Genomic DNA, 27,613 nt, shown 5'->3' on the forward strand with positions numbered 1-27,613 from the left:
TGCACCCTTTAAATACTTACAGATGGTTTTTATATTCCCCTTCAGTTGTCATTTAGCCAGTGTTACTCTGTATCTCTTCAAACTTAGCACCCTTGGAAGGGCACACAAGGCCAAATTCTGCTCTCAGTTACATCTGTGTAATTTTGGAGTAAGTCAGTGAACTTTAGTAGACTTTGAATTTACACCAGCAAAACGCAGAGCAAAAGGTGACTCCTAAATAAAAGTGACTGCTAAATAAACACTAGGAAGACAATCAAAGCTAACGTCACATCCTCCGGGCCCCAGGCTGCACAAGGTTGGTGGCTTTTCTACAACAGTATCTTTTGCTGCATTCCCAGTGACCAAAGCAAAGATTTAGGAGACATTGTGAACTGCAACAGCCATCTGAAACATGCCAGTATCTACCATGGCTCTTCTGAGAAGTGCAGATACAGCACATCATTACGTGCTAGTCCGTGCCGAGTTCTTTTATGATTTAACACTGTTAGCTTTTGGGGTTTTTCTATGTTACATAGAATATTTGATACTAGATATTTCATATTTATATGTCTGTGTTACAAACATGACACAAGAACCTTGTTTTGTTCTGTGGCTTTTTCTTCCCTATGGGTATTGATAATTATCCCCGCTAGTGAAAATTTATCCACCTTTTCTCAGCCCCTGCAGAGCCCTGGTTGAAAGCACCGCTCCATGTCGTTTCTGAAAGCAGAGAAACTGGTCAGTGAGACAAGAACTATGCATCATGTACTTAAGTCCATAATGCATTTTGCAACGAAAAAAATACTTCATGTGGGAAGAAAGTGCCCAGAGGGAGCTCTGCTTGCTAAAGCTGTCTCATCTTCCCCAAGCTGCACTTGCCACCCCACTCTGTATACTATCTTCTACTACCTCTGCAGTCTTTTTTGTGGCCTGCTCAGTCCATTCTGCTATATTCTACTAAGCACATAGTGAGTTTTTCACGGTCTGCAAAATTACATCAGTTATTTCCCAGCCATATCCTTTGGCCTTGTCTAAATTGTCTTGCTGTTCCAGTTGACTTCCTTGTACTGTCACCTTCCTTTTGTCACAGCCGCATTAGAGATTGTTAATGTTTTTCCTGGTGGAAAGGCGTTATTAAATTTAGCAAAAAAAGAGCTGACTATTCACTGACATGAAGTTTCTCTGGGCTGCTTTACACTGCATTCTTCCACTCGGTTTATTTTCCTTACGCTTTTCCCCCTACCACCCTTACTAGATAGGACCAGTGGGTGCCCTCCGTTTCTCATCCGCTCAGCGCAGCTGTTTCAGGTATGACGCCTGTTGCTGTATGAACTGCCGACACCTCTGCAGGTCATCCGCTTCCCCAGCCTTCCCTCCCACGGGCCTAACGACAGGGACTGCCTCCCGGGAGACTGGCAGAGGCTCCCTCCTCCTCCACAGACAGCAGCCGCCTTCCTCGTGCTTATTCAATGGGACACAGGCAACAGACTAAACATCTTTTTCCTTACCCAGGGTACGCTGATAGATCTGTCTGAGCTGATGGGTGGGTCACTCCTGCTGTATTCTTCTACTCCTGCTGTACGCAGCATTGCCCATAACGATACTGTTGGTAGGCCCTCCTCAGCAACGGACTTTGGACGTGACACTTTGTACGGGACTGTTCATAAAACAAGGCAGAGCTTGCCACACTTACTTCACATCTTACGCTGACTGGTTTCAATGGCTTTTATCTTACGGAACCTTTGTTATAAAGGGTGAACACTGCTTTTCTCCCTTTGCAGGTTATTCTGACAGATGCAGGAATGAAAAAAAAGAACCATGAACCACCTTTCTTTACCCAGAATCTGGCCTTATCTCCAGGAACTAATCTTAAAAAGAGCTTTACAGGCTTCTTATGGCTTCCTCTGCAGCCTAATATCACTGGGACAGCCTGTACCACATGCAAAGAAAGACGTTAGCTCATTCCAAATGGGAATTTAGATGTAATTTATACGCCTACTTTAGAAGCTGCGAGACTGCCACCTGTGCTTAGCCATTACGCATCTACGGAAGTGCGTGGTACTGAAGCATGGGAATGTAAATTTTCCCAGGAACTTAAATGTTCTGCTTCTGAGCATTCATAAATTCATGTCCATTTCAAGAATAACAAGCACATCGGCAACTGGCTATGTCTGCGCTCATTCAGATTATCGGTTAGGTTGTCTTCACTATCCATGCTCTGGCAGATGTGCCGAGTTTGCAGTGTGCATCCTGGCAAACGCTGCCATCGTATGAAGGTCCCCAATTAATATAAAAGCCCACCCATTTGAGCACTTGCTCAGCACGTTCAACACCACAGTTCAGTTTGCTTCTCTATCTCAGGGGACTTAAGGCCACATTTGCTAGCAAGCTACAGACTCTGCCGATCGAGGGGTATTAATCACCCCGTTCGGCCTGTCGGAGGTGCCTGGTGCCTGTTTCGCCGGCAAGCACAAGGGGGAGCACAGCTCATGACAAATGAACTGATCCCATCTGCTGACCTTCTGTGAGTGCTAGACTTCCTTGCCTTCTGGGTTTAGTCCAGCTTTCCAAAGCAATTTTGCTAACAAATAGCTTAAGCCATTAGCGGGAGAGAATCTGCTCTTCTAAGGACACCTTCACGCACAGAACACTGTCCTGTTGCTGGAGGTAGTCCCTTCTCTCTCTCAAGTGTGGCAAGTTTTACAAGGGTACTCCTTCATCACTGTCTTGCTTCTGATGAGTCGTGGCTGGTCTCTGAGTGCTGCTCCTTGTGATGGGTGTTTGCTTTGTTCCACTTGCTTCTAAACGTTGGGGTAAGATTACAACTTAGTGTTTAAACGCTATTATAGCATAAAGTCAAGGCCTTGAGCTTACACAACCAGAAATAAGGTTGTTTGTACTTGTGCATAATAATATATTCTTCTAATTCTATGGTCCCATGGGCCCATAATTCTGTGGTTGCTGCTGACTTCTACCACATCCAGTATATGGTATGAAGGAATACATTTATTTTTGTGCAGCACTGATGGTCTGTCCTGATACCTCAATGAGGCAAAGATAGAAGAAGAGGACAGACATCTCTCTACACTTCTGACCTGGTGTGAATACCAGGGAACAGCACTGTATTTTTGGATATAGTACAGGCAAGAAATGAGTAAATGTGGCATGCAAGACTAATGCTCAAAACACTACACAAGCATAAATTAAACTTTCCTCTAATGAGGGGAAAATGAGGTACAGATCAAATGAATTGGTTAACTTTTAAGCTCACAGAAATAACAGAACTGGGTTAGAACATGTAACCTTAGTCATAATTTCCTCCTTTAAATTATATCTCCTCTCCATAATCACCTTCTGTGGCTTCACTCATCTCTCATACAACGGGAAAACTTATAAAATAATAACATTTTTCAGCTGTGCTTCATTAACTTAGATTCTGCTACCCAGAGTGAACTATTGCAGAAGGAAAGACCTCAGATGCGATTCTTACCTCGCCAGGCAGTGACATCTACTAACAGTGAAATTTCTGGAATTACAACAGGGTAAAAGCATTCTGGTCAGCACGAGGTCTGTAAATCTGTTTCTCAACTCTCTGTACTCTTCTCCTCCTGTTTGTTGTCAGCCACCACGTAAGCAAACGGACACAGATCATGTAGCTGAAGACAATAGGCTGAGGGTCAGTTAGTTATGTCCTTGACAGACTGAGACTCTCTACATTTTTTTTCTTGTAATAACCTCAGTTCAGATTCTGTAAAGGGCACCTGCAGTTTATAGTGGTCACCATGAGCAGGTTAAAAAAAGCTAAACAATGGCATTCGTTCCTCATTTCTCTTAGTGGCAAGAACAATTTATTCAATACAAGCTACACGTACAATTTTACACAACATTTTCAAGGCATTAAATGTCATCCTTCCAAGGAATGCTGCACTGCATATACAAATAGAAAACCTCATGCCTATTGAGTCATTTTCCTCTTAATCTCAAATAGCTTCTCATGACCCGAAGAGGATTTCTCACGTGGCTTTACTCCATAAATTGCAGCCTGTGTGCTACCGTTCTGTACCGTTGCCAGGTACAGATCAAACAGAAAGTACAGTTTAGGTCATCCCATCTCTATATTCTGTTTTTCTACAAAGACAACTAAAGATCTGCTGTTAGCACTATTTCCTTGGGAAGAGATATGAAAAATGGGAATAATAGATGTTGTATCAAAAGTCCTTTAGACAAAGATTCAGTCTGGCAGTTTGGCCAATTCAGCATTTACAAGGGCCAGGCTTCAGTACAATTTTAAGCGGAACTAATAGTTTTCCCGTGCCATTCCTACCACTTTGATTTTCCAAAAGCTCACCACTAGAGCTTGTTTGGTTTTTTTAGTATCAAGGACGATTACTGAAAATTTCATATGCAATCTGCTAAGGACTGAAAACACAGAGATTAAAAAAATGAAAGGCAAAAAGCTTAATTATTTTCTTAGAAATTACTAGCAGTTTTACACAAGTGGTACTAAATTAAATGGTGTCTTCGTGTTTTGGCAAAATAACAGGAGAATTCAGGCGTAATTTTTGTTAACAAAGAGTCTAAAAGTATAAGCAAGATGATTTGCTCAAGAATTTTTGGTGTTCCACCAGTTACTTGTTGATAGATGTGCTGACTATAGGAAAAAAAAAAAGAAAATAAAAGTACCAAGTACGTAACACAGACCTTTTTCACAACGCAGATAAGTCTCACAACTTATAAAAAGGAATACTTCTGCTACCACACCTTTCACAAACAGAATAGTGGTTAGAGCACTTGCTTTTCTGGGACCAGAGTTTGATTTCAGCTTAAGGCCACCAATGTAAAATGAGCTCTAACAGGATTAATCCAGCTCCTTCTAGATGAATTTACATCCTTCTTTTCTAGAACACCAAATTAGGTCACATTACTTGCATGATTCTTCTTTAGAAGTTGCTGGCAGAGGAAAAGAAAGCATTTGACAGTTCAGCAATAGATGCTTGCTGGGTCACTTACAGCATGCAGGACAATAAAAATACTAAGCTAAGAGTTCGTTAATTACATGGCGTTAAATACATCAGTCACAAACTGATTAATATTCCTTTGATTCTCTGTGAGAATTTTAAATTATGCAGTTTCCCCAGAACAGAGCTTTGCAATCTTCACATTTATCAAACTAAATGATAATAATTTTTTAAAAAAATCACACTGGAAATAGAAAATAATTTGATTTTTAGTTGGCTGCCAGGATCTCCAGGTTTCAAGTGCAGAATTTCAGCAACACATAGAAAGAGATTTCAGATTCAAAGCCAGCTCTGCCCCGTGCTTCCTACCTAACAGAACTGTGGACTTCAGAAAGCTACCTGGGACCTTCACCACCCCAGCTGCTTCACTGTGATCCTGACCCTTCCGGCAGCCCCGAGACCCCCAGTCTCAGGCAGGACTTTCCCTGTGGCTGGTCCCTGCATGGACGGATTGCTTCCAGCCGCCTGGGTCTGCAGCCGAGTTCAAAAAGCTTGACTGTCCAAGACGGGGGAAAAGCAGTTCCCAACCTCCCCTCTGACCCCCATCATGGGGAGGCAGGGGGGTGTGGGCTTTTTTTTTTTTTTTTTTTTTTTGACTGGATTCAAGTTTGTCCCAAGAAATTTCATAGCTGCATCTTGAGATGTCTCCCCAGCATTTCTAATTAGATTGTTTAGTCATAAAACATTAATAATTAATAAGCAGCAAAATATACAACAGAGTCCAGAACACTATAGTATTCCTATTAAATGGTTCATGTGACAGACTTGTCAATGTGAAATCTTGAAATAAAGCAAAAAGTTAACATGTTAAAAAAAAAAGGAAGAAATAATAATTAAAAATTCTCATTATTGTCACAAGTATATTATTTAGGTTTTTTTTTTTAAACACTTCCGTGATTTACAAAATGCAGCAGGTTAAATGCTTGTTTTATGTCTTTCATTTTGTAACAGTAAAAAGGTAAAATGAGGCAGTAATACATCTTATTTTGTGGTCACTGTGACTCTGGAAAGACAACTGTGACTAATTACATTGAAGTTATTCTAAGGAGACACCTTGCTTGTTTATACTTTTTTAAGTATCACTGAGCAAATTCAGATAATATTTTTAAAACTCAACAACCTGAAGCCCACCCAGAAGATCCTATTCCTACCATAAGCAATTATTCCTACTACTTACGTATAAGAATCACTTATATTTCTGTAGATTACATACAATAAGTTACATTGAACATCTTTCAGATAAAGGTGAGGAATTCGACATTAATAATCTGCTGAAACAGAAAGCAAGAGGCAAAAATCAACTGCTAACACCCAAGCACAGATAGCATTTCTCTTTTATTATGACAACATGATTCTTGAAATTGCAACAAATACCACTTCAGGGTCATTATCCCTCAGAAAAGAGACATTCCATTCCAGAATCTTTGTAATCTCATCCTTTGTCAACAGGATACATCTTAATGCTGCACAAAATTCAGTGCTTAGAGGTCAGAGTCAATGTAGAGGATACTCGGAAGATTTGCGGAAGCATATTGCTCAGTTGGTAAAACATTTCCTCAGAAATTGTCTGAAAAAAAAAGAAAAAACCACCAGTAAGCTTTGGCTTTTTGCCGTAGTTTGGAAGAATTAAGTCTCTCTCAACTTTGTTTCTTGACATTTAAGAGAATTGCTGTTTTTCAGAAGACCGTGAAGATTGTTTTCAAACTATGTGTTATAATTTTATTTATTTCAATCAAAAGGAAAAGACTGACCTAAAAATACTGTTTGTATATTTATTTGAATATCTGTTTCCAGTAGATTTCTTGTTCCAGTAATTGATTATTTCTGCCTAGCATAAGCAGGACAGTGCTGTTTGTTATCTACAGGACTCCTGCTCCCTGAATTCCAGAATTACATTCAACTTCACTACTTCGTTTATTCTTGGCTTCCTCCTTGCTCAGCCATTTACTACTTTGTCAAGAAATACATGTTGTTTCTTTCCTAATATAACTCTGATTTTTATATTACTTCCAGTACTGCCTTTTAGAACAAATCAAACTTAGTGCTGGCTACCTTTGGAAAACTTCTTGTTTCTGAAGATCAGACAGAATTCCAAATTAAATCTTTTCAGAATCTTAATTAACTTCAAATACCTAGAGTCATTAATGACTTTGTGGAAGCATGACTGAAGTCAGTGCATATTGTTAGGCAATATGACTAATGAACGCTTAAACTTATGTAATGCAAGGTTAGCCCATCTCTTCAGAGTAAATAATAGCAAAAAAGTATCTTTTTCAAAGGTGATGTATTCACCGTTTGTAAAGGTGAACTTCCCAGTTTGAAATTTTAGCATCCTCCGAAGATACTACAAGATATCAAAAAATATAAACCCCTCTTATTCCTGTTTCATAGGCAAGGGACTAAAACCACAGTGATTAATTTAAGCTCACACAGAGAGAGCAGGGCATAGCAAAGAAATCAAAACTAGATCTGCTGACACTTAACTTCTTGTTCCAACAGTCTCCTACGTTAGATATGAACCTGGTTTAACCTACCTGTGGTACCAAGAATTGTACAGTCCGAGAAATTCCTCCATCCCACGAGGCCATTTCCATCATGAAACCTAAAAACCAGCATTCATACTATATGCATTACCTATGCAATCTTCCCCGTCAATTACACCGTTATCAAGCAGTGAGGGAGTTTTCACACACGATCAGGATTTTAACTGCCTTAACTAGGGATGTCATTAATCGCATTTAAATCAGACTTGGCCAATCTCCTGACTGAAATCTGCTTTAACTGGAAAATCTAATGAGGAGTTATGAAGAAAATCAATATACCCTTGAAAAGCAGAATAACCAGTCCTACTGTACAGCAGAGTGCTAGCCAGCAGAAGCGAGAGGTTTCCCCAAATATGCGTGTTACGAGTTCTTTCAATGGCTTGCTTTCATTGAGAAATAGCTCTTTCCTTTAGCTCTGATGTGATCACATCCACATGAATGAGTACAAGTCTGTTGCCAAAAGTACACTGGCAATCCGGCAGCAACAGAAGCTACCTGGACTTACTTATATGGAAAAAGCTCAGCACACCTTTAGTGCACAAGTTCCGATAATGGCATTTTTATGCTAGCATTTCCTTACATATGAACTACAAGGCCCACAGGAACACACCAGTGGCAAATAAAGATACTCAGAAAAATACTTGTTTAATGAAGGTGGCTATGTGGATGATATTCCATTGTGAATTACTAAAGGTCACAATAGGAAGAGGTCCCTCGAGTAGGTGGTAGAAAGAACATTAACACTACTAACATTTTAAGTACTCTAAATGACTGGTTCAAGTATTTAAGTGCAACACACAAGAATGCAGTAAATAATACCACTTGGAAAGACAGAAAACCAAGTTGAGTCATGAGGACTTTCCAGCAAAGAGATGAATTAGCGTATAAACTAGTCTTGGAAAAATGTGGGGAGTCCTCATTGTTTGAGGCAATCAAAATACAAAAGACACTGGAAATTATACTGTAGAGAACCATCAGCTCTTGCCCTCCTTCAGAGATTGCTCAAAGCAGCAGTAAGGGCTTTTTCTTCTACTGTCTATGCTTAAGTTGTAAAGATACTTTCGAAACATTTTTAGTCTCCATTTCAAGCGTCTGGTAGGACAGCTAATAATTTTAAAGAGACAATATAAGTGTATGTTTTAACAAACAATAAATTATTGAAAAACACCTTTTTTTGGGAAAATATACAGCTTGAGCTAAGGCTGGATGTCACCAAATGCAACACAAAAAAAAACCAGCTGAAGCATTCACTAACGTACCTTTGACACACTTGAACACAAGCTCTGCCCTCTTCAAGCACCATGGAATGGTCATTTCCTAAAAATTAATAAATGAAAAGCCTCAATGCCCAATGGATCTAACCAACAAGAATAGCAGGGAAGTTATTAAAAAAAATACATTTTTGCCATAGAACCACATTTTCCCATCAAGTATTCAAGCAGCATTACAGGCCATGAAGAGGGATTCAGTTTTCCAGAGTATTCTGGGCAAGTGGTATATACATTATAGGTGACCATAAAAGCACTGCAACTGCTTATCAGTAAGAGAGCCCAGAACAATCTATACATTTTTAAGCTGAGATGTTGAATAAAAACATTGTTGATAATCCTATTAATGTAATTGGAAATGGGTCTATTTAATTCCCCTGTGGAGCTTCAGAAAAATGTATAACATCCAATGGATAACTGTCAGATTTGTGCCTCAGCTAGCCAAGGATAGGCTCCTGATCACATGTTAACAGCTGTAACTGATGATTCCTAGCTATTCTTGATGATTCTGGTTAAGGTTTATCAGCATACCCACTGCCTTCAGTAAAAACCTTCTCTCTAATACTGGAACCGGAAGAAGCCCTTCTCCCCTAAAGACACATTTATGTTAGGAGTTAAAACAAACAAAATCCATCTTCATCTGATAGAGGAGTTTCAGATATAAACAGATACCTAAAGTTAAATACCAAGATGGGATATGAAAACCACACTGCTTTAAGATATCTTAAGACATAGCTACAAGCACTGGTTTAAGTAATTTAAGTAACAGTTTAAATGCTTTAGTACATTAAACATTCTTTGGCTGTATGCTACAAAGTGAATTATATCAAGATGAATATTCCTTGTCAGAGACAGAGTGACTGTCACTGTAAACACTTCTCAAAAAGAAAATCGTACCTGTTTATTCTGAGGTACTCTTCAACATCAAAATGAGCACTTTCTAGTCTGAATACAGGAATATAGACGTGGAAATAAATTTATCATTCTATGTACCTTTTCAAATTTATGCTTTACATAATTTTCTATTCAGTAAAGCCAGCCTTTATTTTGCAATGCCAAAAACTGTGCAATCTGTCATTTTAAAAAAGCTGAATTTCAGGGTTTAAAAAAAAGTCATTTGAGAAGCAAGGTTATCCAAGAATGCCAACTGATAACACTGCAACAGTATACTGAACGTGGCTGCATTAAACAACTACTGAAAGCCAAGTTCCTACTTACGTGGGAGTATCTCCTGCCATCCCCAAAATACGTAATACGTCAAAAACAGCATAAGCTAGAAATGACTTTTCAGAAAACTTTCTTTCATGATGTAAAACACTGCATCAATAGATGCTGCTTTTAGAGCATACAACACATTAATCAGAACAATACTGGACAACATTTTATAAAATTTTTTTTTCATTTCTAAGCTTTCTTGAAGAAATACTTGGTCTTTGTTATAATACATCTGCCTATGTGTGCTTTCTGTCACAAGTAACGTAGGCGTTTATTGTTAGTTTTGATCATTGTTTTGGCTTAGGTAAAAACAAGTGTCTAAAAAGAAAGGTCCTGTTGCTCTGTAGGCAACTCAGGAGTACCTTGCATAATCAATATTTTAAGGACTGATAGAAACAGCAGGATATGACACTATTCCTTGGACTATTTCAGAGGAACATAGATGTTCAATCTTGTGGGCACTCAGGGAAATAACAGGTTGAATCCAGAATGTCACTGCGTGCAAGCCACAAGAACTGAAAATGACGCAGTAGTGATTCAACTCTAATCCATCTTTAAAAATGTAAGTTCTCGTGATTTTGCCATGTTATCAGGATTTTTCTCTATATGCAAACTAAGTAACAGTTGTGGAAATGATGAAGGATCAACTAAGTACCAATTCAAAATACAGTGCAGGGGATAGGAAAAAAAAGCAAACATCCCATCTCCTATAGTGAGTTTTGGTTAATAGCATTCAAGCAAGTAAAAAAAAACCTGGGACTTTTGGTTTTGTTCACTAGCAGAGACCACACCTCACTCCTTTTTGGGATGCAATAATCTGTTGTCAAATTAAGATTTTTTCTGCTTGTTAAAAAAAAAAAAAAAAAAGAGGCCAACTGCACTGATTAGAAAGATATGCTGCAAACCTTTTTATTCAAACAAATTTGTGACAGACTTACTATATGGGATGCCACTTTTCTAAAGCTAAGGGCTTGTGCTTTTGCAGAACAATGTCATAACCAGGTAATGAAAACACTGAAGTCCATAAATGTCTTGTGCGACAAAGATTTCAAACCAAATTTCAATGTTTAATTTTAGTAAGTTAAGAATTAGCAAGATGTTTACTCAAAGTATATCTATGCAAATCCTAAACATTGTATGAGCAACTATACATTTAAAGGCAGAAAACTCAGACGAGAAATATTTGAGGTTAACACACCCATCAATAATCTCTCTATATACATAAACTGTGTTCATAAACATTTGTTACACAGTTTATACTCCCTTCATTTCTACTTTTTGTTGAAACATTTTTGTCTTAACTTACAGTAATAGAGACAGCTGCCTGAGATCCCTGAGAAGTCACATTTTTCTGTGTTGCTGTGTGGACAGCAGCAATGGCTCCTATTCTGAAACTACCAAAGAAGTGTGCCAGCTCTAGCATTTTTAGCAATGCCATGCTGTTAGAGCCATTTCATTCCCCAGTTTGTATATCAGTTTATATTAGATTCAGAACAGTGATCAGACAGTAACACCTCAGTTGTCCTGAATTTGAACTTGTCTGCTTTTGCCTTTCTCAAGTATCAAACCCAGCTTCTTTCCTTCGTTTAACTTAATGATCAGACCACAGAAATCTGTTTTTGTTGTTCTCGTCATAAGAAAAACTAAGGAAAACAGAATTCCTAATTTTTTTTTCATAGAAAAAAGCCCAGTTCTATATGAAGGTCCAATAATAATGAAATGCAATGGCTTCATTGAGATCGATATACTCATTACTTCTGTGAGGTTATAAACACCACTCTCCCATCCATAAAAGAAGAAAACCTTTGGGAAAAGCACAGAGAAAACTCATGATGAATGCCTGTCACAGTGAAGCATGCAAACATCTCTGCAGCTGTGCTCCTGGTTAACCACTTTACAAAAATGTTTTTATGTAGGTGGTAAATACAGATTCAAAACTGGGGCTGCTGAAGGCACCAAGTTCAGGTTAACTTTCAGAAATCTGTTATTATTCACTTTTCCCTCAACAACAAGTTACATATGTGTGTGTTTCAAATTAGGTCAGCCAGCTGCAAAGCACTGTAATGAGCAATGCTGCTAATGCAATTCACACAATGCCATTTTGGTTAAACATACACTTATCATACAGGTCACTTTCTGCTTACTCTGCAAAGACTGAAAACTTAATATAAAAGGTAAATTGTTTTAGCAGGACCCTCTAAGAATCCAGTACTAGACAAGATAATAATTCTTCAGTTTCACACATCCAAGCAACAACACACTCTCAAAGCACGTTGAACCCTTGGTCTTTTGCTTTATTTGTATTTTAAAATACAGATATGCAAATGAAAGCTAAAACTAACAAGGTTTAAAGAAAAAAAAAAAGAAAAAATATAGTCAGATGGCAACTTGATTAAGAAAAAAGGTCAATAAATTTATGAGATACAGTAACTGGGTCCCATGAGTAACCCAGGCTTCTGTCTTGCAAGTTGATTACTTGCATTTGTGCCCAAAAAAGGTCTTGGTACCAGAGATGAAAAACTTCAGAAATAATATCATCTGTTCCTAAAAGTCTGCTTTTATGTATGGAAGTATATCCTTTAGAAGCTTCATTACTGGTCATTTTTAACTTTTGCATTGCTTGCACTTTCACAATAATAGACCCTGATCTTGCAAAAGGGGGTCACTTCTACTGTGTTTCAATCAAATTCTGTTAAAAAAAAAAGTCACTGTTAAAGGTAATCCACTGGTGAGCCTTTATCTTGCTGTGAGTCAGGTACTTTCAAAGAAGAAAAGGCAGTATTGAAATTTACAAGTGAAAAATCAAAGGGTTATTTAAAAAAACCCACAACAGACTATAATTATCTGTGCTTATAAAACTTAGTTTTAAGGTTTTCTAACTAGCAACAATTAAAACTGGGGATCTGGTATCACTATCACATCAGGGACTCTGAAGGTATAGTTTCTAAGTCAGAGCTGTTGCCAGAAGACTTCCAGGCACATAGTCCCATCTTTCATTAATACCTGTGCAACTGTGCAATGAGCTGGATCAAGGAAGTGAAGTGTCCAAAACAGCGAGTTGGGAATAAGAAACCAAAGTGATTCAGCTGGCTGAAATGGTTTTAACTGGTTCAGTTCCTTAATTTGGGTCAGTATACAGATACGAGCGCCAGCTCAACGATGTGGCAGAAGCCAGTCCAATGATGTGGCAGGAGCATGTGACTAGGATCAACTGTCCCATTTGGCTTAAACCAGCATAGAATCATACCCTTTGCAAAAATCACTTTTGTTGCATCCCAGAAGATAAAACCAAACCAAATCTTTACATTTACTTACTTCTGACATATCGTGCACCAATAGGAGAGGAATACTAATAGTAGTAATGTCGTGTGTGCAGCAAACTTTGAGAATGTTTCTGAGTCCCATGATTGCAGGATCCCGAGCAGTTATGTTACCGGATCTTACGTTATCATCCACACAGAGGTGAAAAGCAACGTGAATTTCAGAAAGATTTGAATGGCGTGTGATGTAGAATTCTCCTACAGAATAATACAAACCAAGAAGGCAAGATATCATGGTAGTGATCTGTACTGAAATACAATTGTTAGGCAATGTAAGGGTAGGGTCAGTTAAGACAAAAGGCAAATACAAATATACAACAGAGATCAAAACATATACATAAGGAGATTAAAAAAAAAAGTTAGAAACCAACTGATCTAAAATCTCTTGGAGTATCATTGTTTTACATTCATCCTACACTCACTTCCCTACTTCGATGGGTTTCACTGGCATCACGGACACCTGGTGTAATAAGACATAACAGTGCCAGTACAGGCGGATATGATCTATATATAGCATGAAACAGAAAAACAAACACAGAGGAGCTGTAATACTCAAAATATACAATGTAAGCACTGAATTGCAGACAGATGTGGGAGGCGGAAATACCAAAAATGGATGGGTTAAAATAAAGGATGCAAAAAGTTTGTGGAAAAAGATAGGGGGTTATGTAACAACTGAGATATGTACTGGAAGACAAAGGTATCAACGATCATTAGAATTTAAAATAATTCATAGTAATGGGAAGATCAGTTACAGAGTTGTTTTCAAAAAGTTACCAAGACATCTTGTTGGGGGTATTTTTAGACTTGGTATTCATTTATCAAAGGCAGAGAAAAAGTAAGGGGCAGTGAAATGCAGGTCTCTCCATCTTACCTTTCTGCTGGAGATCAAAAGTCTATACTGGAGTCAAGAGAAAAGCAGGCATGCAATAACCCCACTGTTTCAGTCAACAGATAAACATCTATCTTCAAACCTATTTTCACTGGTCATTTAAGTTAAGATACTACCTTTGTACTGGGACAGCAGAAGAATGGGTATGTACTCCTTTCTGATGACTGCTAAGGAGATAGATGGTCATTGCTGGGGATTACTAAGAGTAATAATACACAGGACACTGCAGCAAGATTCACCCGAATTTATCTGGTAAGGATCCAAGCTGATTTATAATCCACTTATACTAGCAAGATCTAAGACAATCATGAAAGCAATTTTAAGAAGCCCTCTTATTCAACCACGGGTTGTATGAATTTAACTCCTTCCCCCTCCAATTGTTTATTCATCTTCAAATTCCACAGAAGCTTTCCTTACTAAAAATAACAATATATACAGAAGATACTTCCTCTTTGAGAGGAATGGATTTGTACATTCTCAAAGCTAAAAAATACATTCTAAAATGCTTTACTGTATCACAACAGTGACATAATTATTTTCAAAAATAAAATTAATTGCTAGTATTTAAGTTTCACCTTTTCCCAAGATGCTCAGAGATCTCTTTTTCACCCTCAAATTCTGAAAAGAAATTTTAGGCATAAAGAAGGTGAGTGATTTGCCCCAAGTCACATGATGCAGTGGCAAAGCTGGGAATAGAAACCAGATGTCCTGACACCCAGTTCTCTGCCTTAGCCACAAGAACATCCTTCTCCTCTGATTGAGGTCAACTCGGGTTTAGTTTATAATTTATGTTCTGACTCTAGAGCTAAAAATGTGCATCTATAAAACACAATTTGCTTTAAGAAGAGGGGAAAAATGCAACAGAACTCACCCGGCAAAATATTTGACTGGTTTCGTTCAATATTCTTTAATTTATCTTCATTTCCACTATTTTTGTTTTCTGTATATAAATACATAGCACAAATATTAAACATACCATCTATTAATTATGCTTTGGCGTGAAAGTTTGATGTACTGAGATAATATCTGGCTTGAATTTTTACTATGAAGTTACCATAAAGTCCACAAAAGGCAGGGGGATGGACAGGAAGTGTTTTTGCTGTCTTCAATAGGATTCAGTTCAGTGTCTATCTCAAATCATTAGCTTTCTTATTTAACCATTCTACGATACCTCTTCATTTGGACAAAAGAAAATACAATATTCTCAAACATAATACTAAACTTTCCAAATTGCCCCACAACTACATAGTACCTTGCTATTGCTTTTTAAGAAACTATTTAAAACAAATTTGTTCCTAGTATTACAAGAAAAATTTTAAAGATATTTACATAAATCAGCAGTATAAAAACAGCTTTCAGTATTTTCCTCAAGACTACAGCAATATGCAGGTTCCTAAGAAAATTTGTTTCTCTATGTACTCTTATGAATCTATTCATGTTACTGATATATTTAAACTGTATAAGTAGTTCTCTGCAAGAGAAACAGAGTTTCATGCTGTACAAGTACTGCCTTAACACCATGTGGTCAGAAAATTTCACAGCCATTTGTACGTATAACTGCAAAGTAAACCATTCACAAGGATTTGGTCAGCACTAAAAAGTATATACATTTAGTCCATTTATTATTCAGTTTTTAGTGTTCACTTATAAGGAAGGGAAAAAGTCATAACTCCTCTTCTGCAATTTTTAAAGCTTTACATTTAAATAGAAATTAAAAAGTCAAGTCAGATAAAGTCTGTGTTGCTACAGGCAGTTTACACTGCAGAGGAAAGCACAATGGCCCCACACACTTGCTATGCTGTTAAAGTGTGATCAGAACCTAAGGACTTATATATATAAGGTTTTTTGGTAAGGTATGTCTGTTATGGCAGCCAAGACATCATGTGCAAATGCTGCCTGTGAAGAGACAATTTCATGCAGACTTCTCACAGTTTATCGATAAACTAGAACATTCCATTTTATAGATCAGGTAATTGAAGAAGAGTGAAATTAACTTGCCTGTAACCATAAACATTCAGCTGACCACTATTCTATTTCAAGGAAAGTAATTTTGGTTGTCACTGACCTTGATGTCTTTTCGACTTACTGCTACGCTGTGCTCTGGCCTTAAGTACAACCTTCTGGACAATTTCAAGCTGTTCTTGAATTCCAGGAAAATGGAAATCCGTGCATTCTTGGCAAACAGTTGCAAAATCTAGGAAAAAAAAAAAGATTAAAATCCACGTCATAAGGCTGTGCTTAGTAACATTACATAATTCTGCTCTACTGTTCAAGAAAGGCCAGTTACAAAGGCAACCCCCCCAAAACCAGACAAAGCCCTGCTGTACTCCTCTTTAAATTCTAAAAAAAATATGGCAGAGACAAAACATTTTTTTGAAATAAATTAATTGAAAAAGAAAAAAAAAAACAACCTTGAGTGCTGTTGCTCTTCAAACAAAACTACCCAGACAAAAAAACCCCAAATAACAGCAATAATATATGTGCATTAAATGTAATTATGCTTTAAAAATGATGTCTTATTACTAACAGTCCTTTAATCTGTTTATTAAAACATACATAATAGATACTTGCAACAGCAACAATAGCATTCCAGTTTGTTTTGAAAAATGAGAGCTATTAATGAAATTCATCAACAGTGTATCTGGAAAGCTGTAATTACAGGTCCTTCCTTTTAGTTCTCAAAACACAGATCTGAAAGCTAAAGAAAAGGGTCATCAGCTGAAAAGAGCTACAAGTTCCTTTTCCTGATAAGCAAGTATTATGTCAGACTTGGAAATATTATACTGATAATTAGGATCATAACATACTGCTTCTGTGACTCGTATTCTAAGCTCCTTATCCTAATGTCCCGCTGTCTCTCGAAGCAAGTCAATGGGAGCCAAAACAAGCTATTTGCAGGGAGCCGGACAATACTAAGCAATTGCTATTTACTTCCCATTTTGAGGTACCTGCTCCAATCCTCATTAAAGCTCTTAATGTACTCCGATTGCCTATCTGGAAAGCACCGTATACTCCTGTGAACAGGCTGTGACAGGAACAGGCAGGATGGAGAGAAAAACCTTAATGTGTTTTATATTTTTACATGAAGTCTCCATCACAAAATCTATTTTCAAAAGGCTTTATTAAATTCTGTGACCAAAACCAAGGGAAGAAGCTCATATTCCAAAAGATTGTGTTGTCTTTGTGTATCAACATAAAATCAGGTCACAAGACATTTTATTTGAAACAAACAAATGAAAAATCTCTTGTATTTAAATTAAAATTAACTGTAATTTTAGTTTATCATTTGTCTGAGCGTGCTACACCTACTCAATACCTGAGTCACAGTAGCTCTACAAAGTCCTAATATAAGTGACCTGAGCTAGGCAATGCATAAAGTATATAAAGAAACTATTCATCTAGCTTAGAAAAAATAGTCTGAATGAAAGGAGCATGTTGAAAGTTCATACATAAGTTCAACTTTCTGTTCAAGGCTGTTTTCTAGAGATGTGTCCAAATCTGATTGCAAAGGTATATTTTGCTAGTTGCCATTTACACATTGTAAGAAATACAGAAAACATTGCAGTCATGGTTTTCCGTCTTGCAAATACCTCACATACATCCTGAATTTTGAGAAAAATGGAACCATTTTTGGATAACAGATTTACTGAAGATGCAACATCAAAATGTTGCAACAGAACTAACAAAATACACTAAGTAGAGCACATTCTTAAGCTTCCTCAGGATAGAGCTAAACAAACAAGGTCAACCAAGTAAGTTGCAGGACTTTGTACGACTGGAGCCCCTCTCCGTTTAGTGCTTGCCGAGTGATTGGTGTTGCTCAAAACAATGTAAAATGCTTGGATAAACAGTGTGCTCACATGAAGCTCATTTACTCCAACTACCTTTGAAAATCTCATAGAGGTTTGAGGGAGCTTCTAGCCCATCACAAAATAAAGGCTATTAGGTTTGTATTTTTCCCCAGCTTTAAAATTGCTTCTGCACTTTTGTAACCCAGAAATTTAGACTGCACAAGCCACTACCTCTCTATTTAAACAATAGCATCAATGTATTATTTAAAGGTCTCCTATATAGCAGTTTTATGAACCTTTGAACCTCCTAGCGTATTTATTTCTTAAAGAGCTTTTTAGGAAGGAGAATTGCCTCTGGCTAGAGCCCTTGTAACAAACAGTTTTAACAGTTTAAGAGCAAAGTCTCCTCTCAAAGGTGTTTATTACTGCTCTTCTGCCAGAAGTTACCACTCTCACCACACAGTGGATTTAAAGAAATGTGCCTAAACCTCAGTTGGTATAGTGGTTTGGGGTCTCAGTACAACCAGACGTTCACTGATGGTTTAAAGTAATATATCTGACTAGGTCAGAGGAGTTGAGACACATTCATTTCTGCAACATTATAAAAAAGAATGGTGGTGCAGACAGCTATGGAACATGCCCACAGTTAAGTTCGCCAAAGTCCCTTTGGAACTCAAATAAATAAAAATTTATTGAGGATTATATGTTACAGTTTGTAATATAGTCCCTTATTTTCCCCTCTGCTGTGACTGCAACATCTAATTGGTGGCTAGAAGATGCAATTTTGTATTTAACAGTATTACTTAAATGTCCATCTTCTCTTATCACCTAAGATTTAGTATAAAAACAAATCTTCTCTATTTGTTATTAATTTAAATATTTAAGCAGAAAAAAAAAAAAGTAACTGAAAATGAGTATAATAAATATATAATATATTATAAATAAATAATAAATAATATCGTCAGAATTAAGCAGCTTGGAAGCCATAAACAGCACAAATGCAACTGCAGTTTTTACTGGTACACTTCTCTTTCCTTCTTGCTACAAGCCTGATTCCACACTGTTTTCAGAGAATATCAACCACCAAAGTCTGTTTTTTTTACAGCATGCTAGAATAATGACAAGTAATAGTGGCTCCAGTCAAAAAGACATTTCAAGTGTAAATATTTTGGTATTAAACTTCAAGAGGAAGGTGGGAAAGTCAATAATGTGGTTCAGAGAAAGCCTCGCTGACCAAAATTGGAATGGGAACAAACACATGTTTCACAAAATACCTTCACTGTAGCTTCCAGTTACTCAAAAGACATGCATTTAAAATGGCTACTAATCAAGCTTTCCAGGAGTAGGCAAGTAATATTCCTATTGTTCATTTTTAATGAAATTCATAGTGCTGCAGATATCTAACGTTCATGATGTTTTTATATATTTACTTATCAATTTAAAATCTTAGAATATTTCATTTGCGTATAGGTTTCAGTATGCTAAGTTGACATTGGACAGTTAGAAGACCCTACTGATAACAAGTCAGTCTAAGGCAGGGAAATGAACATTGAAGTGTTCACTCTAACACGTTCCTTACTTAAACACAAAACCTAGGAAAGAGATGAGAGATAACAGCATATTAGGGCACAACTCTGTCCCCCATCCTCATCCATACCTCTTTTTGCATTTTTTACCCTTTTGGAACACCATGTCTAAAACATTACGGACTCCAGCAAATTTTAATTTTACAAGGAATATTTTTTGTGAGAGAAGACAGCAAGTTTTAAGTGACACTCATTTTCACTGACACGTTACACCCTATTAGAGGGCTCACCTCTTTTGATGCCGCTATATGAACTGATACGGTTATCTACCAATAAAACCAGGCCACAGAGAGAAGTTGAATAGAGAGACATTGCAGTTTGAAGTCTGTGAAGTTTTACTCCACTTCGATGATTACGCTTATGTTTACAGAAATCCAGCATATCAGCTCTCAGTAATCTCAAGTTATGCATGGTCTTCAACTGAGCTCCTGTACGGAATATAAATTATTTTAATACATACAGTAAAAAAGGAAACTCAGGATTGTTATTAAAATGAAAGGGATCAAAGTGCTCCCTTAAGTTTTGTGAAAAACACCTATAAGGGAAATACAATCAATATACTCAAAAGAAATTTCTTAACCATATATTCAGTTTTATATACATATCAGCAATTTACAAAATAAGAGTAAAAATGCAATATTTTCATATACTGTCACAAAGCAAGGCTTATCTATACCTGAAATGTTCCCTATTATAAGGCTATGGATGAAATACTAATGCAGTCAAAACAGACAGTCTAAGAAGTCTCTATTGCATAAACAAAAAATTAAAAATTTAAGCACCTATTTTTCCATTAATTTATTGTGGGAATTAAATTTAATACCCATATTTTGTTACCAAACATAAGAAAAGTTAAAATATAATTTTTAACAGCTATGTGTTTTGATGTTAGTGTGCTTTTCTACACTAGTCACCTTGCTAGAGCGGATAAAAACTTGCTTCTAGAATGTCTTCCATTAAGTATATTTCAGGTAGCTAGATACTGTTTGATACAGTTTATACCGTACTCTACTTCTCTTACATATGTAAAGAACAAATACAGACCAATTACAAACTATATATATTATACACATTGACAGTTAAATACTGTAAATAATACATGGCTTAGATACATTATTTATTAGCATGTGTTATTATGTTTGGTTTTTTGGTGTCAGTTTAGTTTACTTACCCAAGTGAATAGTAAAACTTTCTTCTAACAGCCTTTGCTCTTCATAAATTCTTCCATTTCCTTCTACAGATTCTCTCAGTTGACTGGGCTGAACCTTAATTTCATCACTAAAATAATGAGAAACGTACTGAAAAGTTTATCCTAATTTTTGTTCAAGATCAACCATATTTTGTGAAAGCTATTCAAAGTTTTCTCAGCTAGTCTGTGGAAACCAAGAAACTAAACCTATTTGAATGAGCTCCACTCATCTGAGGTTTTATTTTTCTGGCATGCAATACTCCAGGTGCATACCAGCAGGAAGAGTAGACTCCACTGTAGACTTATATTACCTAGCTCATTTGTAAAGCATTCTGAGCTTGAGAAATAAAAATAAATCACAATACCTAGTTATAACATAATAAGAACATAGGAATAAAAGGGGAAAAAAAAAAAAAAGAATTCTTCTCAGCCTCTTTATAATAGCCAAAACCTTATTTATGAAGTTACTAGAGAAAACATTTCTTTTTTCCCCTGCACAAAATAGGAGGTTAAAAAAAACCAAATCAAATACTCCACAGTGTTCAAGCTAGCAGGAAATATTTCAGATATCAGTTCTAATTTTTCTTCCTAAATTCAACTGTCTGGAAGTAAGTGATATAATAAGTACTGTTTCTGCTACATGAAAGAACATGAACATCTCTCCAATTTGTTTCTGCATTAATGAAAAGTTTCTCTTTATTTTCAAAATGCCTAATCTTCAAAGGTGTTTCAAAGGTGTTTTATAAACTTGCAAGCAATTCCACTAATTGCAAATGCCTAGTGATGAGGTAGAACTGAGATATACCGTTAATAAATATATATACACACATATAAGCAACTAGATGCATAAAGATCTATATATGCGTGTGTGTATACATATATATATTTCATGTCTATATATGTGTGTAACACACATGCATTTTTTTTTTCTCTCTCTCTCTTTCTCTAAGCTTCTAGTTGCCCCACTATAGACTTCCTGTGCACTATTTTCAAATGTATTAGGGACCTATAGTTTTCAGGACTCAACACAAGCAGAGAGATTACAGTTTCTGCTAGTGTATGTGAGTGCAATGATTCAAATACTATCACTTCACATCTGTTATAAGCATCCAAGATTATGAAGCCAAAACATACTCACTCTGTCTCAGAGGTCCTTGCCTCTGAACCTCTAGCAGTCCATTTCTTCTAGCTTTCAGCTCTAAGCAACTTCACCTTGGTCTTATTTTACAGCAGTAGAAGGCCAGAACATGGGAAGAGGTTCATAGTGATAAGTATGAATAGCCTTTGTAATCTTTAAAATCTCATGGAAATAACCAACAAAGCTAACATGAAAATTCTGTGGAAAAATATTTTAGGATTGGGCTTAGAGCTTGAGCAGATTGTCACTACTGTAGTGATGTTTTAGCTGGTCACTAGGTTAGAAAGAGGCCAGCTTGCTTGTGAGCTATGCTAGGACATTCTGGGACTAACCCGAGAACTGCAAAAGACTTCCAAAACATAAATTCACAAAAACCTGAGGAATCTAAACATACAGCATCATTTTCCAATATATTTTCACTCCCCTCTCTCTTCCCTCATGTTCCATACACTCGGCTTCCTTATTCCAAAAGGAAACACTTAAGAGAAAGTGATGAAATATTTCACACATTATGATCCATGCCTGCCTCCTCTTACCACTGGCATCCACTTTGTTCAAAGGCATTGTGTTTCCCATAAATTCCTTGCTGCATCCACCTAAATCTACTCAGACAGGCTTTTCTACTAATGTGAGGCATGAGAAAGCCTCAGGTTTTACTCCTTCTCTTTTCCTATTAGTAGCAAAGGTGGTGGTTACTAATGATAAAGAATAAGGATCTCCCAAGTTACAAATTCAGATTTCCCTGCTATTTCCTCAATCAGAAAGCTTATCATTCAACTCTCACCACAAGTGTTCACACTAAAAAATTCCATTTTTTTAGCTGTCCAGTGATATATACATAAAAAAAAAAGAAGAGGAAAAAAAAGAAAAAAAGAGGCTTATTAATTCAAAATGTGTGATACTGTTACCATTTATTAAGCTACAATTATTCTGCAGAACATCCTTAAGTGGTAACAGAAAGCCTTGTGAAATAGTGCTAAAGATAGACATTGTAAATAAAGGCAAAACAGGAGGAAACCCCATTCAGCTCAAGTTGTAGTTTAGTGCATTACAACACTTCCTGGTACAGAAAGGTTATAACATTACACAATGAAGAAATTCCTAAAAATATAAATATTTAATTATGATGGTTTATTTGCCTTCGATTTGCTTTGATTATCCTATTTAAATGGCTAATCTGAAATAAAGATTATATAAAAGCAAGTCCTTTGAACTATTACAGATGGAAGTAAGCATCAGAGAGGAATTAAGTACCTGATTGAGCTGTTGTTGGGATTCTTTAGGTCCTGATGAAGCTTTATCACCCACTCCTGATATTCCTGCTTCTGGATAGCAGTAGACTGTTTTAATTCATTGGTCCATTTGTTCTCCAAATCCTAACAATATGACAGTGATAATTTGAGTGTTTTGGGTTTTCTTTTAAAGACAATTATTTACATGACATATTAAGTTCACTGAATTTAATTTACCTGCTGAGATTCAAAATGCTGAGCCGCTAATGAATTTACATCTTGGTCTGTTAGTGATTTCCCTAGCTCCTGCATCACCTTATCCATTTCAGCTCCTTGTCTGAAAGAGAAGCAAACATAGATTTACAATAAGCAACACTTTCAAAAAACTGGCAGAAGAACACCCATTGTTGTTGATACAATGTTACTGATACAATGATCAGCTGTATCAGTCAGCTGGTCAATGCTCATCACAAGCAGAGATACAACTGAACACATAGCTGAAAGATACGCCATGCAGTACTTTGTCCATCTGCTCATTTTGGAATTGGAATTCATAGACTTAAAGTCTGCCCTCACAGATATTCAAAAGAATGTACGACAGTATCTCCGGATACTCTAATACAGCACTTCGCTATCCTTATCATTAGAAGAGTTTTTGAAATGGACCTACTCAGTCCCTTGCTTTCCTCCCGCCCCAACCACTGATGATGCAGACAGGTAAACACCAGGAAGTAGGCTAAACACACCTGTTTTTAATAGTCCGATGAGCTTCTAGATCAAGTTACATTCAACAAGGGGACCTGGAGTTAAAGGGCTGCCCTGCTATCATCAGCTCATCCAATACCTCAGCCTTCTTAATCCCTGGCTTCACTTAGTCTTTCACATTCAGCCCTTTCTTCAGCAAGGAATTGATTTACCCTAGCACAGATTTAGCAATGAATATCCACAAAACAAATTTGAGTTGAGGGTCAGGGATTCCAAGTCAGCTCCTGTGTAAACAGAACAACACCTATGCTTGACTGGGATAGTCTCAGCTGTCACCGACATACGGAGTTTTTTGATTACGACAAATAGGTATGATAAATTCCACCAGAGTCAATACACAGCTACATCACACTAGAGCTCTACAACATTACTGCTTTTAGGATTAAGTGATCTTTCTTCTAGATGCATACTTGAGAAGAGTCAATAAGCAGCAAGAAGTTTTGCTAACACATTAGCGGCAACATTTATCCCCAAATTAGAGATACGTAAAATGCAGCTTCATCGGGGGCCCAACTTAAATGCCTCTTTGCAAACACATGTAGCATGGGGAATAAACAAGAGGAGTTAGAGACGTGTGCGCGCCTGCAGGGCTACAATCTTACTGGCGTCACAGAGACATGGTGGGATGGCTGCTACCATTGGAGCATTGGGATGGAGGGATACAGGCTCTTTAGGAAGGACAGGCAGGGGAGACAAGGAGGGGGTGTCCCCCTCTATGTCAACGACCAGCTGGAGTACATGGAGCTCCGCCTGGGGATGGATGAGGAGCTGACTGAGAGCTTATGGGTCAGGATTAAAGGGAGGGCAGGGACAGGTGACATTACGATGGGGGTCTGCTATAGGCCACCCAACCAGGAAGACCGAGCGCATGAGGCCCTCTATAAACAGATAGGAGCAGCCTCACGTTCAAAAGCCCTGGTCCTCATGGGGGACTTCAACCATCCTGATATCTGTTGGAGGGACAACATGGCAGGGCATAAAAAATCCGGGAGGTTCCTGGAGTGAGTTGATGATAACTTCCTTCTCCAAGTGAGAGAGGAGCCAATGAGGAGAGGTGCTATGCTGGACCTTGTTCTCACCAACAAGGAGGGGCTGGTGGGGAATGTGAAGCTCAAGGGCAGCCTTGGCTGCAGTGACCATGAAATGGTGGAGTTCAAGATCCTCAGGGCACCGAGGAGGGCACACAGCAAGCTCACTACCCTGGACTTCAGGAGAGCAGACTTTGGCCTCTTCAGGGATCTGCTTGGTAGAGTGCCATGGGACAAAGCCCTGGAGGGAAGAGGGGTGCAAGAAAGCTGGTTAATATTCAAGGATCAACTCCTCCAAGCTCAGGAGCGATGCATCCCAACAAAGGGGAAATCGGGAAAAAACACCAGGAGGCCTGCATGGATGAACAAGGAGCTCCTGGACACACTCAAACACAAAAAGGAAGCCTACAGAGGGTGGAAGCAAGGACAGGTAGCCCAGGAAGAATACAGAGAAATTGTCCGAATTGGCCAGGGATCAGGTTAGGAAAGCTAAAGCCCCAATAGAATTAAATCTGGCCAGGGACATAAAGGGCAACAAGAAAAGCTTCTATAGGTATGTCGGGGATAAAAGGAAGACTAGGGAAAATGTGGGCCCTCTCCAGAACAAAATGGGAGACCTGGTTACCCGGGATATGGAGAAGGCTGAGGTACTTGATGACTTTTTTGCCTCAGTCTTCACTGGCAAGTGCTCGAGCCTCACCGCCCAAGCTGCAGAAGGCAAAGGCAGGGACTGGGAGAATGAAGAGCCACCCGCTGTAGGAGAAGATCGGGTCTGAGACCATCTAAGGAACCTAAAGATGCACAAATCCATGGGACCCAATGAGATCCATCCACGGGTCGTGAGGAAACTGGTGGATGAAGTTGCTAAGCCACTATCCATTGTATTTGAGAAGTCGTGGCGGTCCGGTGAAGTTCCTGCTGACTGGAAAAGGGGAAACATAACCCCCATTTTTAAAGAGGCAAAAAAGGAAGACCTGGGGAACTACAGGCCAGTCAGTCTCACCTCTGTGCCTGGGAAGATCACAGAACAGATCCTCCTGGGAGCTATGCTAAGGCACATGGAGGACAGGAGGTGATTTGAGATAGCCAGCATGGCTTCACCAAGGGCAAGTCCTGCCTGACCAACCTAGTGGCCTTCTACGATGGAGTGACTACATCAGTGGACGTGGCAAGGGCTACAGATGTCGTTTATCTGGACTTCTGTAAGGCCTTTGACACGGTCCCCCACAACATCCTTCTCTCTAAACTGAGATATGGATTTGACAGGTGGACTGTCTGGTGAGTGAGGAATTGGTTGGATGGTCGCATCCAGAGGGTAGTGGTCAACGGCTCAATGTCTACATGGAGATAGTGCCAGGTGGTGTCCCTCAGGGGTCCGTACTAGGACCAGTACTGTTTAATATCTTCATCAATGACATAGACAGTGGGATCAAGTGCACCTTCAGCAAGTTTGCAGATGACACCAAGCTGAGTGGTGCAGTTGACACTCCTGAGGGGCGGGATGCCATCCAGAGGGACCTGGACAAGCTCGAGAAGTGGGCCTGTGTGAACCTCGTGAGGTTCAACAAGGCCAAGTTCAAGGTCCTGCACCTGGGTCGGGGCAACCCCCAGTATCAGTACAGGCTGGGGGATGAAGGGATTGAGAACAGCCCTGCTGAGAAGGACTTGGGGGTACTGATGGATGAAAAGCTGGACGTGAGCCGACAATGTGTGCTTGCAGACCAGAAGGCCAACTGTAACCTGGGTTGCATCAAAAGAAGCGTGGCCAGCAGGTCGAGGGAGGTGATTCTGCCCCTCTGCTCTGCTCTGGTGAGACCCCACCTGCAGTACTGCATCCAGCTCTGGAGCCCTCAGCGTGGGAAAGACATGGACCTGTTGGAACAGGTCCAGAGGAGGGCCACGAAAATGATCAGAGGGCTGGAACACCTCTCCTATGAAGAAAGGCTCAGACAGCTGCGGTTGTTCAGCCTGGAGAAGAGAAGGCTTCGGGGAGACCTTATTGCAGCCTTTCAGTACTTAAAGGGGGCTTATAAGAAAGATGGGGACAAACTTTTTAGCAGGGCCTGTTGCAACAGGACAAAGGGGAATGCTTTTGAACTAAAAGAGGGTAGATTCAGACTAGATATAAGGAAGAAATTTTTTACCATGAGGGTGGTGAAACACTGGAAGAGGTTGCCCAGAGAGGTGGTAGATGCCTCATCCCTGGAAACATTCAAGGTCAGGTTGGACGGAGCTCTGAGCAACCTGATCGAGTTGAAGATGTCCCTGCTCCTTGCAAGGGGGTTGGACTAGATGACCTTTAAAGGTCCCTTCCAATCCAAACTATTCTATGATTCTAAGATTCAGTATAGAAGAAACTATATAAACAGGTATGCATTGTATAATGTGAGCTTAAACAAACACAACTCAAGAGGAATATTGCCACTTAGAATGCTAAAACATACTTACTTAGAATATCCTGGCATCTCACAAACTTCTCTAGCATTTAGTATCTATACTATACCTATATCTGTGTGCATTCATTTCCCTTAACCTAATTAGTCTCAAAAAGAAAAAGAAAACTCCACATTGTATGTGTTCCCTCTTGTGGACAAAGCAGCCACCTACAGCTATTCAAGCTTATTCAGAAACTCAGGTTCCCATATAGAC

The 27,613-nt window shown here is 38.5% G+C and overlaps 1 protein-coding gene across 10 annotated transcripts in view; it reads right to left on the reverse strand.

The window, feature by feature from the left end:
* Positions 1-2,825: 2,825 nt before the first annotated feature.
* The window catches only part of FERRY3 (FERRY endosomal RAB5 effector complex subunit 3), a 28,966-nt gene continuing 4,178 nt past the window's right edge, over positions 2,826-27,613 (reverse strand). For 4 of the 10 annotated variants that reach the window (XM_075162941.1, XM_075162911.1, XM_075162967.1 and 1 more), the window contains 11 exons: positions 23,409-23,508; positions 23,194-23,315; positions 20,784-20,890; positions 19,843-20,040; positions 16,301-16,429; positions 15,107-15,175; positions 14,352-14,402; positions 13,339-13,541; positions 8,800-8,857; positions 7,532-7,599; positions 2,826-6,564 (listed from right to left, as the gene is read on the reverse strand). In XM_075162941.1, coding sequence (XP_075019042.1) covers positions 6,472-6,564; positions 7,532-7,599; positions 8,800-8,857; positions 13,339-13,541; positions 14,352-14,402; positions 15,107-15,175; positions 16,301-16,429; positions 19,843-20,040; positions 20,784-20,890; positions 23,194-23,315; positions 23,409-23,508 — 1,198 coding nt within the window. In that variant the 3' untranslated portion in view covers positions 2,826-6,471. Of the gene's footprint in view, positions 6,565-7,531; positions 7,600-8,799; positions 8,858-13,338; positions 13,542-14,351; positions 14,403-14,810; positions 14,854-15,106; positions 15,176-16,300; positions 16,430-19,842; positions 20,041-20,783; positions 20,891-23,193; positions 23,316-23,408; positions 23,509-27,613 lie in introns of those variants that run through there. The other 6 variants (XM_075162931.1, XM_075162921.1, XR_012675702.1 and 3 more) reach the window with 5 other exon arrangements.

This window comes from Calonectris borealis, chromosome 1, assembly GCF_964195595.1.
Source record: "Calonectris borealis chromosome 1, bCalBor7.hap1.2, whole genome shotgun sequence".
Lineage (NCBI taxonomy): Eukaryota > Metazoa > Chordata > Aves > Procellariiformes > Procellariidae > Calonectris > Calonectris borealis.